The following is a 17,405-nucleotide window of genomic DNA, read 5'->3' as shown; positions in this document are numbered from 1 at the left end:
AGCGAGGAAAGCAAGAGAATTTTGAAAGAGAGTGCTTCTGGTGGATGGAGAAACCCCGCGGTAAAGACTCGAGATCACACTTGAACTGCTGAGTATTCGTACAACGTCTGGAGTTGTCAGAAAAAAATCGTTAGGCAATCATTTTATGCACAATAAAGATTGTAATAGCAAGCAAGTTTTAAAGTAATATTGCCACCCAAAACATTTTCAAATTCGCATATTACGGTCTTGGCACTCTGTGGCATCATGGCATATACGTACCCACATTCGGCCATTTCTCGGAGTAAATCTTGCTTTACTTTCTCAATTTTCGCGTCTTGGTGTGTAGAGCGGCGCCCACGCACGACGGGTGGCATTGTCCTCTGCTGGCACACCAAGTAATCCTCTTTTTGTTTGTAAGCGCTTCCTTAGACACTTCCTAGACAGTGCACAGACTCCTACTGCGTCAGGCACAATTATGATTAATTACGTCAGTGAAACGAGAGTAGGTAGACCTACTCAGCTGTCAATCATTTCCCAGGGAAGAGCGACTTTCGTGGTACGAATAAGTTTGCGTACAAAAGTAAGATTTTCTGGCATCTAGATAGAAACAAACAACCCAATTTTAACACGTAATGGTGTATAGACCTTCCCGATCAACAAGATGATAACAGGTAAGGTGGAGGTGCAATTATTTTGCTTAAATAGCCCAATTACCTGAGCAAAATGGTTTAGGAGCGATTTCTCAGCTTTGAAGATTGATAACATAGTCTAAACTTCAATCCCCATATCTCATTCTGTAACTGTCAGATTGACATGAAATTTGATGTGTCTCTGTTTCAGTATAATATCTAGTCGTCTGAGTCTTGGTTTTTAGATTGACCTTTTATTTTTGAAGTTATTATTACTGAAATTGGAAGGTCCATATATATTTCGTAAAATTCACGTTTTATCAAAATAAAATCAAAAGTAAAAATAAAAAGAGAAAATCCTGACAGAGTTTAATGGAGTTTGTGCTAACCTTTAGATAGCTATTTCAATCGTATTAATAGGGCTTTTTGTTTAGGAGAAATTCTTGATTAAAAAAAAGACAATTTTAGCCTCAAAACGCTGATATTACGTCACTCGTGTTACACTGTGACTACAAACTTTGAAAAATTGTTTGGCTTGCTAGACCTTTTCTTTAAGTTAATAGGAAATTTCATTAGCTGCATTAGTTTTGGACTTTTTCGTTAATATCCAAGATCCCTTAAACAGTCTGAATAGCCTCAGCTTATTTCCACCTCCATTTCTACGTGGGGTATCATCCCATAGCTTCGCCAACCAATCAGAGTGACATTCAAAAGCTACACTCTCCCTAACACAATTAAGTGTACTAGCCTTCGATATATCATTATCAGTTACGTATAGGTGGCTTACTCCTAGATCACTAAATTTACCTTTAACCCTAGTTATCCAATTTTTCTTTCCATTGTTTGATACACGTAAACTCCATAAAAACACCTTTTTAGTCAACCTATTACAATCCATATTAGCTAATCTACACCAGAAATTTGTCACTTTAATTAACTGCTTTTCAAAAGGCAAAATCCATCCCATTTCAGCACGGGTGGCAGCGGCTGGCGCGTACCTACCCACGCCCAAAAAATACCTACAAGCTCTATTGAAAACAGCATTAATCTGACTAAATTCCTGGAGTCCCCATATAGCAGAACCATATTCTAACACAGGAGCTACAAGTGCATCGTATAATTTCGTAAAGCATGCATAGGGCATGCCCCCACAAGCCTTGCATTTTGCAATCAGAAGACCTAAAGCTCTGCTTGCAGACTTAGTTATACATGATACAGTCTTATTCACATCAAAGTGTTCAAAATACCACATACCCAAGTATTTATATTTCTCAACAATGTTTACTATAAAATTGCCACATTTAAAAACATAATTTGTTCTAGGTATTTTAGGTGACCTAAAATGAACTATCTGGGTCTTGTCCACATTCAGAGTCAACTGCCATTTATAACACCACTTGTGCACCACATTAAGCATTGACTGTAAATCTTCCTCATTCTTGGCCAAAAGCACAACGTCATCTGCATAAAGAAGCGAGCAAATCAGCTCATCGTTCACATTAATGCCTTTACCCAGAGCTTTCAGATCATGTACCATATCATTAATGTAAATGTCAAAAAGTAAAGGTGACAACAGGCACCCTTGTTTTACTCCAGTTTCAATATCAAAGAAACCTGTTGTATAGTTATTTACCCTAACACAGCACTTTGGGTTATCATATAAAGCCTGGAGGGAATTCATAAAATTTCCGCATATTCCTAGTTTAAATAATTTATACCATAAAAGAGACCTATTAATTCTGTCGAATGCTTTTCTTGCATCGATGTAACAGGCATATATGCTCTGCTTTTGCTTTAAACTATTTTCTATTATACTGGACATTACATACATGTGATCTAAACACCCACGGTCTTGTCTAAAACCATTTTGCTCGTCAACTATTATTTCATTATCTTCTGCCCACTTCGATAATCTCCTATTCAGAATAGATGTGTATATCTTATATATGCTAGATGATAATGTTATTCCTCTATATTCTAGTGGGTTGCATGAATTAACACCACTACCTTTCGGTATGGGATTAATGACAGACCTAAGCCAATCACTAGGGACCACAGAATTAGCAAAACAGTACTTAAACAGGTTGTACAAAAATATAATAGTTGTATTGTTTTTTAAGACCTTCGAGGGCAGGTCATCAAGCCCGGGGCTTTTACCACACTTAGCACCATTAACTGCAAGCTCAACTTCTTTAAACGTAATATCAGTGTTAAGACTGGCACTCAAATCTGGTGTATCAAGTTCACCCTGTCTATAACTATAAAGTTTCTCATTAACCTGGGCTAAGAAAGATTTATCAAAACTATCACAATTTTTATCTGACACACTGAATAGACCTGCATAGTCATTTTGCCATTTCAATAAAACCTCAGTGATATCCGTGGAGACAGATCCATCATCTCTCAGTACTTCCATGGGAATGGTACTTTTTCTATCCTTCTGAATTCCGATGCGACCAATATCTCTCCAGAAGTTCCGTGGATCACTGGTTTGTTTTTGTAAGAGTTCTTCTTGCGATTTACGCCAAAACTGGCGTTTAGCTCGTTGTTTAGCATGGTCAAAATCACGCCGTTTGCTTACATAATCATTTTTTAAAAATATGGAACGCTTCACGAATGTGCGTGTCATCCTTGCGCCAGGGGCCATGCTAATCTTCTCTGTATCGTTCCAATTTTAGTATATGTCCCACCGTAGTGAGGACATGAGCACTGCTTACTTCACCAAAAATGCAAATTAACCCTTCGAACGACTTTTAAACTAATTTCGCGTCAAACCTGAAAGCGTCTGGTGAGGTTCACTATTTAGGGGCGTTGATTAAGGTATTTGATAACCCGCAAGAAAACGCAGTAGATACTCCAGCGCAGTAGACTACTGCAATCATAATGCAAACATGCTTCAAATCTGCTTCGATTAGGGAGCTAATTAGCATATTTGAAACATGCTTCTATCATGCTGCTAATTTACTGCATTAATGCTCCTCTCTGTACAAACCTATGTACTTTTTGGAGTAGAATTGCAGTAGGCTATGCTGCATTTCTACTGCAAATATGCTCCACACCACTACTGCGTTAATGCTTCTTTTCTACTTCGATACTACCGCATTTTCGTGCGGGAAAGATTAACCCATTTTATCTTAGTTATAAAAAGTCCAATAGTATCTTTGCATTGGAAGCTACGTCATTGCTACAGTTGTGCTGTCACGCTGCAAAAGCACAACCAAAAGCAATCTAGGTTGTTCAACAAGCTCAAAAGTCATCGTGTCTTCTGACTGAGTATGGGAAGTTATGATTTATTTGCTTTGACTTATTCTGATGGGAAGAGGTATTTGGACGAGAAATCACTTTAGGACGTTCGATATGACGAATCAAATGCGGTTTGTTGTTGTTGTAGATTTTCTTTATATATACCCAACACAGTTGAAAGTGCGACTCTTTAGGGCTTGGTTAATAATTGGCCTATCAGATAAAAACACTGCGTACTGTAATTAACAAAACATGCTCACCAAGTACATGTATACATTGATTACTAAAAAATATATTAATAGATAAAAATTATAAAACTTATAATGTATTTTGCGTACGTTTTCATTGAAGATCTTAATAGAGTTTTCACTAATGATGGTCGTTTCTCATCCACACCACTACCGGTACATGTATGTTGATTTCTTACGGCAAAGCGAGCCTCGGTACACATAAACACACTCACCATACCCTCGTGTTGAGATGACATTAGGCCTAATTAATTTGCAGCAGCAATGTAAGAAGGGAAATTTATAATTTTGACGACAAAGCCGTCGTCATCTACTGCAAACTCATACACATGCGGAGAATCAAGATGGACAAGATATGCACCACCCTTGTCCAATGGATCCCGTTCCGTTGCCTTCGGGACTGACATCGAAATAATATTGCCTTTGACATCCCGTTCGAGGTCTACATCAAAAGAGTAGACGTCGCCTTTTTTGTTGTGCATCCAGAAACGTGTGGTGTCGCCCCCTACCGAGTAGTATTCAGCCAGCAGGAGAATCTGGTTGATGCTTTCCTTGTACCCGACCAGGAATCGTTCAACTGCAATATCGAGAAGCATTTTGGAATCTTGGGCCCAGCACTGCGCGATGGAGGCGAAGTACTCATTTGGGCTATTAACGATTACGACGCCAGGGTTTACATTTGTTATAATATCATACTTATAGTTTGCTGCTTCTGGAACCCATTTCCCATCAAAGTACCTCTTTATAACGACTCCAAAGTTATCCGTGTCAGCGTTTAACCAACCTTGAGCCTCGAAGTGATCTAAGGTAGCGCCTTTGTCTACTTCCCGGTTTTCTTTCCACATGATGTCTGGGCAGTCCTTCAGCACCCTGTGCATCAAGGTGAGTTTTCGTGCTCTAAGGGCCTCGGTGGAAGATACACTGCCAAGATTGGTAATGGAGTTGTGCGCCAATTCATGCGCTATGACAGAGATGTGCATATTCCCGAGTATGTTTCCATGCGTTTGACACACCCTGCAGCCTGGCAGACTGGCTTTATTGATACCGGAGTTTTCGGCTTTGCAGAATATATTAACACTCGATTTTTTGAGCCAGCTCCAATGGTACTGCTTTGAGTCGATAACTCCAATACAGCCCTGTATGCTTATGCGTTCCACCCAAAAGTATTCAACTCGAAGAGATGCTGTGTAATCTCTAAGCATGCGGTTGGCATCTTCGGTGGAGGCGTCGTTGTCGATCACCAGTATCCCCGAGCCCACCAATGTGTCGTATAGTGGACCTGTGTGGTTTGTCACCTTGGCCAGCTCTGTTCTGTGTTCTACCGTGTCTGCCCGGCACTCTAGCATAATGGTCCACATGTAACCACTGAAGTAGACTAGATACGGTGACTGGAACACTCTTCTGTGAAAGTAAAATTATCACTTAAAAGTCATGTACGTTGTTATACGAGTACTGGTAGCCCAGCCCAAACTGTTACCGGAGTTTGTTATAGTATAGTTAGCTTTGATAATATAACTACATTCCATCGATTAAGTTACTGGCACCTATTAATCTTAAAATTCTATTTAATCTGTTAAGATTGAGATAATATAGATGATCAACTGACATGCTCAAAATTAAATTAATAAAAGTATATGCATATACATACCGTTTAAGGTAATGTGGGTGTTTTTCTACCAGACTTGCCATCTTGTTGAAGAAATCGTTTTTGAAATACCCGGACGATGGCACGTTTGCGATTTCCAATAACTTGTCTTGTGCTCGCTGAAGGCCGAGGCTAACACTTGAGTCTTCTGCCATAACTGTACCAAGATCCTCAGGGTAGTCTTGCAAGATTCGATCTATAATTCCAATCAGTTCATTCACTTTGTTTAAGAGAGGTGCTCCCCAGAAAATGACCATTTTACCTCGAGATCCAGACACCAACAAATCGGCAATCCCGTCGAGATTGAAGTCTGCCACATCCGTCGACAGTTTTTTACCAACTTTGTCCGCCAGGAGGAATTTTTCACCGTCTATTACATAGTGGATACTTTCCTCGTAAGTTTCGCCAGAATTGTCAATTGACACGTACTGCAGCCCTGGTCCCGAATAATAAGACCCATATAGAATGTCTGGATTGCCGTCTTCATCCCAGTCTACAACACGAGGATGGGGCGCAGGCTCCGCAGTGCTATCAGGCTGGATGTCCACCCGCTCTTCCAGAAAGATCGGGGATGTTGGAGACCCTGTGTTGGCGTAAAATGCAAAGCGGCCTTCGTTCCGGCCGACAACAATGTCTAAAAGGCCGTCGGCGTTCCAGTCAGCTACGTCAATTCGCACGTCTATCTCCTTCGGCATGTTCTGGAGAAATACCACGGGTTGTGCGAAGGCTGGTTGATTTCTTGCTGAACCAATGTTTGGATAGTAGATCACCTTGTTGTGGTTGAAATAGATATTCCCAGCGACAACAATGTCCAGCTTTCCGTCGCCATTCATATCAGCACAGACGGCATAGGTGCGAAATTTGCCAACTTTCATGAACAGTTTATCCGCAGAATATGTCATTTTCGCGGGACTTTCGAAATGACCGGCACCTGCATTGCCCGAATTCTTCATTAGATACACGTACCCTTTGGCTCCAACTAAGATATCCACAAGGCCGTCGTCGTCAAGGTCACACACTGATGGATTGGCGGCACCGCTGAAGCTGATTGCCTCCCCGCTGTTTGTGTCACTCACAGTTACATATTTTCCCTCTTCAAAGTCGGCATTTAGGGTGCTACCTGTCATGGAGGTTGTATTATACCATCTGTAGAAGTGAAATGGATGGATTTGAAAGTTATTGATTGTTTAAACCATGGTAAAACTGGAATGGCAAATAGTTTTAAACTGTCATCAACGGGAGCCTCTAAAATCAAAGGCTTCAATTTCAGGACGCCTTGAAATCTGTTAGGCAGCGAACAGTAGTCGAAGTACGGCAAAGGCCGATCTGAAGAAGTATAGGTCTCAGCTTTTGACTACGAAATAAACTACGTACCTTACTTCTGAAACGCAGTCGACTGAACCAAGACCGATAAGCCCTGCACAGAGCAGCATTTTCCAGGTCTCCATGGTGTCCGCTTTCAAAGTGTAACTTCTTATGAAGAGACGTCAACGTCAACGTCAACGTGTCAATCTACTGCCAAGAGGCGCGACTGTACTAAGAAAATTTTGGTCACCTGTATTTGTAGCACCTTAGGCAAATTAAGAGAGGGGACTTCAAATAGTTAATTAGGCTCTTGATGATCATGCTGTGCCAACACCTCTATTAAAAACCAATTTTCCCTGGCAAAGACCACAAATTGCCAGCATGGGAGTAATGAGGCTGAAAAGTCAGGCATCGGTCAGTAAATAATTTGATGTACTTTTTTCTCTGATAACCATAACCTCTGGAATTGCATTTCCACCCTAGTTTTAACATAAGCTTGGTTGGTTCTTGTATTAATTGGCCCTTGTTTGTTTGTGAGGACAAGCTGCACTGTTGGGAGCGGCAAGGAAGAAGGTTACAAGGCAAGACTCTGAAGTCGAGTTATCGTGATTGATTCCTGGCAAAACCACGCTAACAATGGCACATGCAATCGAGGTTTAAAGTGTCTTACTTGCCCTTAGGAATGCATGCTTTTCTAGTATTTATTGCGCTATGAGACTTCAGTTAATAACTAGAAAATATAAACAGCTTGTCGTAGCCGTTACATTTTTAGAATTGTTATTACTGTGAAGGTATGTTGAATAGGGAAACAAAATACTACAACGCAGAAACGATATTGACTGCAGTTTGACCGCAGTGCGGTTTGAAGTAATAGGTGCTCATGTTCAATATCAACAGATTGACATCCTTCATTACAGTAAACTTCATGTCGGAAAGTCAAGGACGCGACCTTTAACGAGTTGATAGTTATGAAAGATGCAATATTATATGAGTAGCTTTCGAAAACAGATATTGTATTTCCCATCAGAGACTATCAGTTCGTAACTTTATACTTTCAGTGTCAGTTGATTTTGTATTCTGATTAACTTTCTGAACAACAGTATTTTATATAAGAATTTAGTGTTTTCAAATAACGACAGTTACCTTTATCCAAATGAAAAAGACCTTTGTGAACACGCGGGAGTTCCATTGCCCTGCCCTTTTAAGGCTCTGCACAGAGGTAATCTACCAGCCTACCTTGGAGCCCTTATCCTTGATATTAACAACATAAGGTCATCAGAAAATAAGGTTCTTTGACATCGATGGCTCTATCGGTTCACTTATCCATTTAAAAGACGGATTAACATGTACAGGTAGTCTGGTATGTCTTGCGGCTCCTTGGTCCCTGATTTTGTTCCATCAAGTTCAGGGACGGGCAATCACGTACGCATATAGGACCTTATTTTCTGATGCTTATACTTCAATAAATCTCGATAGACGGATAGATAGAAAGACACAATGGAAGTTTACAGTTTTAACTGGCAATTATAGCCTAGCTAAAGTAGAAACGGAGAAATGTATGAATGCATTTTATACAGAATTCTGTTAGACAATAAATTAACGATTGAACCTTGAGAATTGACTTCCTCAAAACAGACAGATAGCAAGAGAGAGAGAGAGAGAGATAAGAATCCCCTTTGTGAAGTGATTTTATTATTATTATTTTTTTTGGGGGGGGGGGGGTTGTAATGCCGTAGTTTCTAAAAGTTGACCAATGATTTATTGTGAGTATGTAATAACAATGCTGCAAATCAAAATGACAAACGCATCATGCATATCAATGACAGACACCGTTCACAAGACCCTGAGCTTGACTTGCAAAATAATCATGTCTGCATCATCACAATAGATCTCAATAGGAAAGTATAAACAACCGTTTATTCATAGTATTGCTATCAGGTGGCTACCACTGCCCAATCTTTCTTAGTACATGTAAACATATTTAATAGCATATATGATAATTATAAAACAAGCTGAAAATTTTTCATGCTGTCTGATGAATTCGGGCCTACGTCCAGGTTGGCCATAAGCTAATGCATGAAAATATTTCATCTTGTGTTTTATAATTCCCGTACATGTATATGATCCAACTACCAAGTTAATGAGTATGTTTGCTCATATTTGATAATATTTAAAAAATCTGGAAAATAAATAGCGCCCCTCGCCACATCGTGCCTAGGTTAGTTGAGATCCATAGGAGTATATAACTTTATTTCATACACCGTAAGTTGTCTGACGCCCTCTTTTGTCACACTTCTTTGTTCGGTTGTCACTTTAAATGGATCGATTTTGTAAAAATATCATATGAAGAGGACTGGCAAAGTATCACATTTGTGTTACAGTCTGTACCCTGTTGTTTATGTTCAATGTCTGTAAATAAAAAAGATTATAATGTAACTGCTATGTATTGCTGTTTTTATCATTTACTCAAATGGCTCGGTAACATGTATCATATATTGAGAGCAACTTGGATGATACGAAATTTTTGAGAGCTTTCGCAACATCTCTTGCCAGCATCAGTCCCGGTCGTCGACTTGGGTCGTGAGCTACAGACTGGAACCAAGATGCGGTTTTTCAAAGGTAAGGAACCTGATTTTCTTGAAATAAATAGTGGGCTACAGCGACTTTTTGATAATAAATAGCAGCTATCTTAAAATATTGGGCAATGAGTCTATATGAAACAAAAAAGCAGTTTTCCGTTAGCTCCGCATTTCGGTACGATATGGATGGACCATTGGTTTTACCACAAAGTATGATACACGCCCAATGTAGGCCTATGTTATGCACTGTTAAAGCATTGTGTTTTAAGGTGTGTTCCGCAAGCCAAAATGAACTGTAAAATGAAGAGACTGTGACACAAGCCAGTTGCTTTAAAAGTTTATGCTGCTTGCAAAATGCTAATACCAAACCCAGCCGGAAGACACTTGCAAGTGTTATTTTATGTAAATTCAAGTAACTAATCATTAGGTAAATTCAGATGCACAGGTAATGTATTCTCCGACGTGGTCTAGTGGCTAGGATATCTGGCTCTCACCCAGGTGGCCCGGGTTCGATTCCCGGCGTCGGAAATTCTCTTTTAAACAAGAATACAAATCAACCTGTTCAAGGCGTTCTCTTTTGAGAGTGAAAGAAAGTTGTAAAAGAGACAGACTAATGCTGATATAAAAGGAGGCATGATTCTATTTATTTACTTTGTGGGGATAATACCCAAGGCCTTTGTTTGTATGTATGTTTGTCATTTTTACCTGAGCCTCTAATCTGAGGTAGGTAACACGAATTGCAATAGAAGTACACTTATCAAGTTGCTGAAAAAAATAAACAAAAAAATGCTAACAAAGGAGCCCGCATAGCCAAAAAACATTGTTTGGTGTGCCATCATTTAGGACCTGGTCCAAGGTTATTAAGACAATTTTCTAAAACACTCACCTCACCAAATTCATTTTAGAAAGCTCATATATAACGCTAATTTTTTAGTGGAAAAGAAAAACCAAACAGCCAATGTCTCTTTTTGCAAACGCTGACACCGAAGCCCACCGGAAGACACGGCAGAAGCATTCCAGGTGGTATCTTATAGTATTTGATCAGCTCATTGTCCAAGCGAAAAAAGAGTAGAAATCCGACGTGGTCTAGTGGCTAGGATATCTGGCTCTCACCCAGGTGGCCCGGGTTCGATTCCCGGCGTCGGAAATACTTCAATTTTGTTCCCTATTTCAAAAAGCAAATAAATAAATAAATAAGTGAATAAAGCTGATGTCTATACGTATAACAGTTGGATGTCTGAAGAAAGAGGTCTACAAAAGAGACTGTAAATAGAAGATTATTTCATATATGAAAAAAAAAGAAATATATATATATATATATATATATATATATATATATATATTTCTTTTTTTTTTCATTTATTTTGAGGGTATAATACCCAAGGCCTTAATGTGTGTGTGTGTCTGTGTGTGTGTGTGTGTGTTTTGACATTTTCCGTCATGCTTTAACCTGAGCAGTCTTACTCGAGGTAGGTAACATGTACTTAGAGTAGTTTACAAATCAAAATGTTAAAAAATAGCATAAAGTGAACGAAGCTGACAACGGAGCCCGCACCGTCGTTCAGCAATAAAGATTGTCTGGTGGGTAATATCAGCTAGCACCAAGGTTAGGGCAATTTTCTCAACCGCTCACCTTTGAAAATTCACCTGAGGAGGCTGGAATATAATGCTGATTTTTATTAGAAAAAGAAAAACACATCAGGATCCTTATTCATTTTAAAGATCCTTATCGCCATTCGCAAGCTAGGCCGACTGTGATCGAAAGTCGGTCTTCGCAAATAGATGCCACTTGTTTTAACCGACTAATTGACGTACGGTACTGTATACAACAATGTGCTATTGTTTCCACATAAACTGTTATTTAACTACCCAGACGTAGGGTATCAAGTTGTTCCAGACATCAACATCTTCTCTGTCTTTATTATAAAATTAAAAGAAGTGTTGGTACTCGGCATGGGTTCATTACATGTATCATCGCAAGCTTATATTAAACCCAGTGGATCTCGTTTCATCTTGAAGAAAAGACGAGAAGAAACTTAACACCTCTGTCATAATAAGAAGGCGTCAGAGTAGAAGAAAAAAGGAACACGTAGATCTACAAACCCATCAAAATTGCAGGTCGTTCAAAGTTCAAACATATGAACACTGCGTGATTCTCTGCTACTGGAACAATTTATTCTGTAGCACATAACCAACACTTGTGAAGCCACAGATAAAGGGAAAGAATATGATTTATATTTGGAAAAATAATGCCCCCCTTCTTCGCAATTAGCGTGACATCACTTACAATGCTGCTTTGTTTTAAACATTCAAACTTCAAAATTTGAGAAAAACTGTATCAAAAAACGAGATCAATTCTCATAGATACATGGTCTATTTGGTGTCTAAGTATCAATAAGAATTCTAAAATTTTAATCGACATTTTATATCTGTAATAAAATACACTGGATTAACTGCGGACAAATAACGTAGCGGCGGAGTGAAGAGCGGAAGGCTAAATTTTTTCACAAAATGAATCGTCGAGAAAAACCGGGTCAAATACGATTAAATTATATTGAAAATTAAGTGCGCATCCACTTTTAAATATCAGCCTTTTGTCTGCGTTAAGTTAAAGTCGGCACAAACTGGACAAGATATATTCTTCGTGCAATCTCTTGTTCAGTATGAGGATAATTTTCCAAATTTATTAATCACAAGCAAGTTTTAAATTTTAACAATTTTTTTCTTCTACATGATAGAAAGCTTGGACATAATAAGGCATTATGTCCAAGTAGAAAGGTATAAATGCTTGAGACACTGATTCTTGCACATCCGCCGCTTCGGACGTGGCCTACAAGCGCAATAGAAACAGAGTAAGCACAAATGGACACAATTGTCACCGCTAACACAATCAGTAATATCTGAATACTCTCAGCTGGATATACTGTTAATAAAACTGAGGGTCTATCTTACAGAGTCCGCTTTTCATTCGGTTCACTATGTTGGCCAAAATCCAGGACGGGACTAATCTATTCAAATTAATGGGAACCAGAATCTATATCACTAGGGTTAACTAGTACCCTCTACCAGGGCCGCAGAGAGAATTTTGCTATATCCTCAGATATTTTTTCTGAGTATCCATTATAGCTGGCAAAGCAAATTTCTGTTCTGGGAAGATTTTTGCACAACAACTATGTTCCATCAAGATGTTTTGTTGGTCTACACATTTTCATGCATTTTTTTTTTCAGAATGATCATATCTGTTGTTCATCGTGTTGCAGTTACTGCACTAATGAAACACCATAATACAGAGAGAATTTGCTATCACAAGATAGTAAGAAATTCCAAAACGCTTAGACATTAACGTAAACGTAGTTGCGATTTGGCTTTGACTTCTGCGTATCTAGGGGAGGGTTGTTTGACACGTTAGCCAACGAAAACATTTTTGAGAACCACATGATTGAATATCGCCAGTCTTCCAAACCTTGGTTTGCACATGACAGCCTAACTCGTGCTTCTCTGCTTGTCACAATAGTCACATTTATATCATGTTCCTTGTTAGCTTAATCACGAACACAGCGATATCGCATTCCAATCCATTTTAAAACTTAAAAAAAAGAGAAAAATAGCTGATTCTTTGGAGATAAAATAAAATGCCTACATTACGGCTTTTGTACCACAAAATTTATGCCTTTTTTTATCAGTTTTTCAACTTAGTATAAAAACGAGACGATTTTATCTATGCATCAACAGTTTTTAACATGTGTACCAAGCAGCGTACGGTCTTTACTGCGTGTTATAGCACGGCAGCGGCTTGCACACCTATCATTGATAAATAGTGGGCTAAGGCGGAGGCCGCCACCGACCTCCGGCGTCAGTGTTATTGGGCTCCATTTGTCTTCTCCTGCCTTCCCCTTTGAAGAATTGTATCTTCTTCCACCTCCAAGTGCTTCCGGCATCCAATAAAACAACAAGAAAAATTTGGATCGCTTTTACCTTGGCAATATAGCTAGCACAGTCTTCTACGTTCACCTTACTGAACTAGTGCTTCCGGAAACCAATATAACTACACGAAATACACACTACTTTTCGATCTTTTATATTTCTGTGACACAAGCAGTTCTCTGACTGAAAAATTGTGGTATATAACAGATAATATTTTTATGTAGTACATTTTCTCTCCTTTGCTTTCCCCTCCAGAGACATTGCTGTTCAGACTACGACCCAGTTAACAAGTAGGGGCCTATACTGAACCTTAAGTTCAGAAGACTTCGTTATTAAAGACTTTATAAAGGCGTATTGATATTTTTTTTTAATTTCGAAATATGGAAGATTTTTCCCTTCTAAGCATGAGAGACCTACAACGGGGCTGGTTCTCTTCCTTCCTTAAAGACAGCTGAAAGACAGCTATTACAGCCTCAAGACATCTGTAGGCCTAATAAAGCATGCATATTTTCTCTTATCCTAAACACCGGTCGGAACAGGTGGGTAAGCAATTAGCAATTCAGGTGAAGGATAAGAGAGTGATGGGAGGGATGCAATTTGCATAGTTGATCATCGGATCCGACGTGGTCTAGTGGCTAGGATATCTGGCTCTCACCCAGGTGGCCCGGGTTCGATTCCCGGCGTCGGAAGACCTTTTTCCTTTGTTTTTAGTTAATTTTTAATCCTTTGGCCGTGGACGCAAACCTCCCTCCTATAATCCTTTTAATGTAATTAATGTAATTAATAATCTTAAACACTGTATTAGTAGTAATCCATAGTGATGTATAACTTTTATTTATTTATATATTTGTAGTATAGAGGGCTAACAAATGTAACTGCCACATTTAATGCTCGAATAAATTATTATTATTATTATTATTATTATTATTTAATAATTGTATGTCCAAGTTAGGTTGGCGTTAAATTCATCCATACCCAGATTTTTCTACATCTTGAAAATAAACTCATAATAGTCCTGTTGATATTCCGTTTGGAAAATAATTGCAGCGTTTTCTTGTATGAGAATATTCCGAATGCCCTTTTGCCGCACGTAGATCCAGTGTGGTGGAATCCTGATTGGGATCTGTTCCAAATGCAAAGCTCCTTTGCCAAAGCGAAGAGAAATTACGGAAAGATTCATATAAGCTCGCTTTTACGGTTCTTGTATTATGCATGGAGTAATGCATTCAAATCCTTCTTCGAATTGTGAAACTTTTTTTAAATCTAGAACGAGACCTGTTCTAATCTGCTGTTTAAGTTAGCTGTAATCACGGGCTATAATAACAGCATTAAAGACATCTGGTATAATTCACTGTATTACATCTTTTCTCATTAGCGCCCACCAAAACAGGTGGAGAATGCATTAATGGATTCAGGCGAAAGGAATAAGAAAGATTTGAGTATAACGTAGTTGCCCTAAGCCACCAACTGATCCGACGTGGTCTAGTGGCTAGGATATCTGGCTTTCACCCAGGTGGCCCGGGTTCGATTCCCGGCGTCGGAATGCGTCTTTTTTTCTATCTTATTGACTGAATTCATATGAAAAGTAGCTAGTTAATAATAATAATAATAACCAGAACAGTACCATTTAATATTTTGTGCCAAATATCCTCTGAGGCCCGAGTATCCTCAAACATATACAATATTTCCATTGAGAGAGAAAAAGAGAGAGAGATGGGACTGGAGGGGAGCGTTTCATTTGTTAACATACCCTACACATGGACTGTTTGCACCAAAATCTGAATATGCAAAAAAATCCCATCATAAATTTTAAAATTGTTTACCACTGTTTCTGCTTCATGAAAAGTTATGTTTGAGTTAGGACAGACCTCCCATTCAAAATAAAAAGGAAACAATACGCAGCGGCAATTGTAAAAACTGGGCACGTTTTGGAGAATGGTACGATGTGCGTAATAAGATTTTTTGACAAACAACGCGGTTGGCCAAGGTAACAAAGAGGACCCTTTACTCCAACTTTCACCAGGGTACCTAGAGATCCGGGACATGCTTTTTATTTCCCCCAGTGAAGCACGTTTCACCTCAGATTATCAAAACAAAAGATATTAACACCTAGGATATAAAAGAACTGGAACAAAATTTCCGATAGTTTTTTTTAAACGCCACCCACTCCCCTAATTTTCAGTTGGGTAAATAAATAATTAATTATAAAAGATGATGCAACTTTACCAAAAGAAATTTTCGGCAACAATCAATTCTGTTTTTGCTTTTTTAAAATAGAAAAACTAAATCACGGAGAAAAAAAGAATAATATTCCATTCTATCGTGATGTGGCTATGTTAATGATCATGGATAGGGCGTCAAACAAAATATCCTTGACTTATATAATGGTTACAAAACTAAACTTAGAAAGATAAAATTTACAAGTCATGCAAGAATTCGTGATAAATCAAAGTTGAAGTCTTTTGATTGCGAACGCTGACATTTTCTAAGGATGCACAAAGTTTATCACAATTCGGATTGAAGGTGGTTTCTGCTCAAGAAGGACTTCTAATTTTTTCGAAATTAGTAGCTCGTGACACAGTTAAACAGGAGCGAGTATACAGTAATTAGGTAATTAGCTGTTACCTAGCAACGCGCACGCGTAACGTCATTACATGACCTTGAGGTAGCTGAGATATAGGACGGGAATCCGCTTCGATCTTGCAAAGCAGCATGTGAAGTCTCTATAATATTAGCGGGTTAATTCATGTAACTCCCAGGCTCAGTTCTCAGTCTGACGAAGCGATGGCGCAGTTTAACATTTTGTTGTCTTGTTAGAGATGTACGTGTACAGAATATGGACCTGAGTGCCTTGATTCGGGGAAATTCTTCAGCGGTTACACGAATCATGCTTGCCAGTTAGGCCTACAGTATGACTTAACCTTGCCGTACAGCATTTCCCTTCGTTTTTAATCGTCGTAGAACACAGATGACTTCTACCAAGGATTCAACTCCGGCTACCGAAGCCATAGAACTTGGAGCTCCTCCAGGTAATCATATATTAGTCTAGGGATTCAGGCATTGTGATAAATTATATTGGTGTTTTCTTCCACGCTGCACAGCCATTTGTAATTATCTAGGTCAATCGTGTTACTAAAAATAACTCGTATATTGTAGTGCCGTCGATATCGGGAACTGTGGGTCCACGACAAGGATTCATAATGCTCGGCTTCTTCTTTTTTTTTCATCCTGACACGTGTACAGCTTCATTGCTTATGATTATCATAATTCCAGGCAAATTTCATGCATTGATGCAAGAAATTCATTAAATTGCAAAGGGATTCCCCTTGCACGGGATTCCCTCACGCCAGTTAGTGACGTCACATGTTATTGTCGCCCGGTAGCAGGATAATTTAAGTTACAACTTCTCGGTGCGAGCAAGACAAAGGCCTACCGGTATATACAACAAAGCACCCATTTATATTTTACATCGAAAGTTACAAGGGCTTGTCTGCTTTTATTACTGATTGAAAAAAAAAAAAACATTTTTGTAACTTTTATTGCATTAGACCCTTTTTTGGTCTGTGTAGGGTCCACTTGATTATTGAAAACTATCTCAGGAAAGTTGATAGTAAAAAAGACATGTTCCTTCATGTTACTGCAAACATATCAAGCATTGTAGACCTATATATTTATTTTCTTAAAATTCATAAGCTCACGGGAATAACAATATTATATAGTCCCAAAAAAATACACATACTATTAGACAGTAACTAGTTTTATATATCATAAAAAGAAAATAATTCCTCTGACTGTTTTCAACAACTACAGCATTCACTTATGCATCCTTTACTGTATGTTATACCTCACA

The 17,405-nt window shown here is 38.7% G+C and overlaps 2 protein-coding genes and 5 non-coding genes across 9 annotated transcripts in view; 5 read left to right on the top strand and 2 right to left on the bottom strand.

Annotated features, from left to right (window-relative positions):
• Positions 1-1,234: 1,234 nt before the first annotated feature.
• On the bottom strand, positions 1,235-7,441 carry LOC106154895 (uncharacterized). The gene is made up of 3 exons (XM_087014980.1): positions 7,122-7,441; positions 5,751-6,893; positions 1,235-5,503 (listed from the first exon to the last, which is right to left on the bottom strand). Exons 1-3 carry the CDS (start codon positions 7,193-7,195, stop codon positions 4,351-4,353), a joined length of 2,370 nt encoding a protein of 789 aa, XP_086871106.1. The 5' UTR covers positions 7,196-7,441; the 3' UTR covers positions 1,235-4,350.
• Positions 3,206-3,313, bottom strand: LOC112042704 (U6 spliceosomal RNA). The gene has a single exon (XR_002886614.1). It is a non-coding gene; the product is annotated as a U6 spliceosomal RNA (small nuclear RNA).
• A 2,136-nt stretch (positions 7,442-9,577) lies between the features above and the next one.
• LOC106154881 (uncharacterized) overlaps positions 9,578-17,405 on the top strand; it is a 30,821-nt gene continuing 22,993 nt past the window's right edge. Inside the window, exon 1 of one of the 3 annotated variants that reach the window (XM_087015305.1) lies at positions 9,578-9,671. In XM_087015305.1, coding sequence (XP_086871431.1) covers positions 9,656-9,671 — 16 coding nt within the window. In that variant the 5' untranslated portion in view covers positions 9,578-9,655. Of the gene's footprint in view, positions 9,672-16,213; positions 16,585-17,405 lie in introns of those variants that run through there. The other 2 variants (XM_087015302.1, XM_087015304.1) reach the window with 2 other exon arrangements.
• On the top strand, positions 10,088-10,159 carry Trnae-cuc (transfer RNA glutamic acid (anticodon CUC)). Its single transcript has one exon. It is a non-coding gene; the product is annotated as a tRNA-Glu (tRNA).
• Positions 10,707-10,778, top strand: Trnae-cuc (transfer RNA glutamic acid (anticodon CUC)). The gene has a single exon. It is a non-coding gene; the product is annotated as a tRNA-Glu (tRNA).
• Positions 14,173-14,244, top strand: Trnae-cuc (transfer RNA glutamic acid (anticodon CUC)). Its single transcript has one exon. It is a non-coding gene; the product is annotated as a tRNA-Glu (tRNA).
• Positions 15,027-15,098, top strand: Trnae-cuc (transfer RNA glutamic acid (anticodon CUC)). The gene has a single exon. It is a non-coding gene; the product is annotated as a tRNA-Glu (tRNA).

This window comes from Lingula anatina, chromosome 6 (assembly GCF_051362555.1).
Source record: "Lingula anatina isolate TDL-2025a chromosome 6, LinAna3.0, whole genome shotgun sequence".
NCBI lineage: Eukaryota > Metazoa > Brachiopoda > Lingulata > Lingulida > Lingulidae > Lingula > Lingula anatina.
The sequence above is the reverse complement of the archived record's forward strand: the minus strand, read 5'-3'. Positions and strand labels throughout refer to the sequence as shown.

Bases quoted from the DNA above. Each gene is read 5' to 3' on its own strand.
- LOC106154895 (XM_087014980.1), bottom strand. From the start codon at position 7,195: ATGGAGACCTGGAAAATGCTGCTCTGTGCAGGGCTTATCGGTCTTGGT. The intron at 6,894-7,121 runs GTACGTAGTTTA...TCACTTCTACAG, and splicing joins GACTGCGTTTCAGAAGTAAG to ATGGTATAATACAACCTCCA. The intron at 5,504-5,750 runs GTATGTATATGC...TTACTTTCACAG, and splicing joins CACCCACATTACCTTAAACG to AAGAGTGTTCCAGTCACCGT.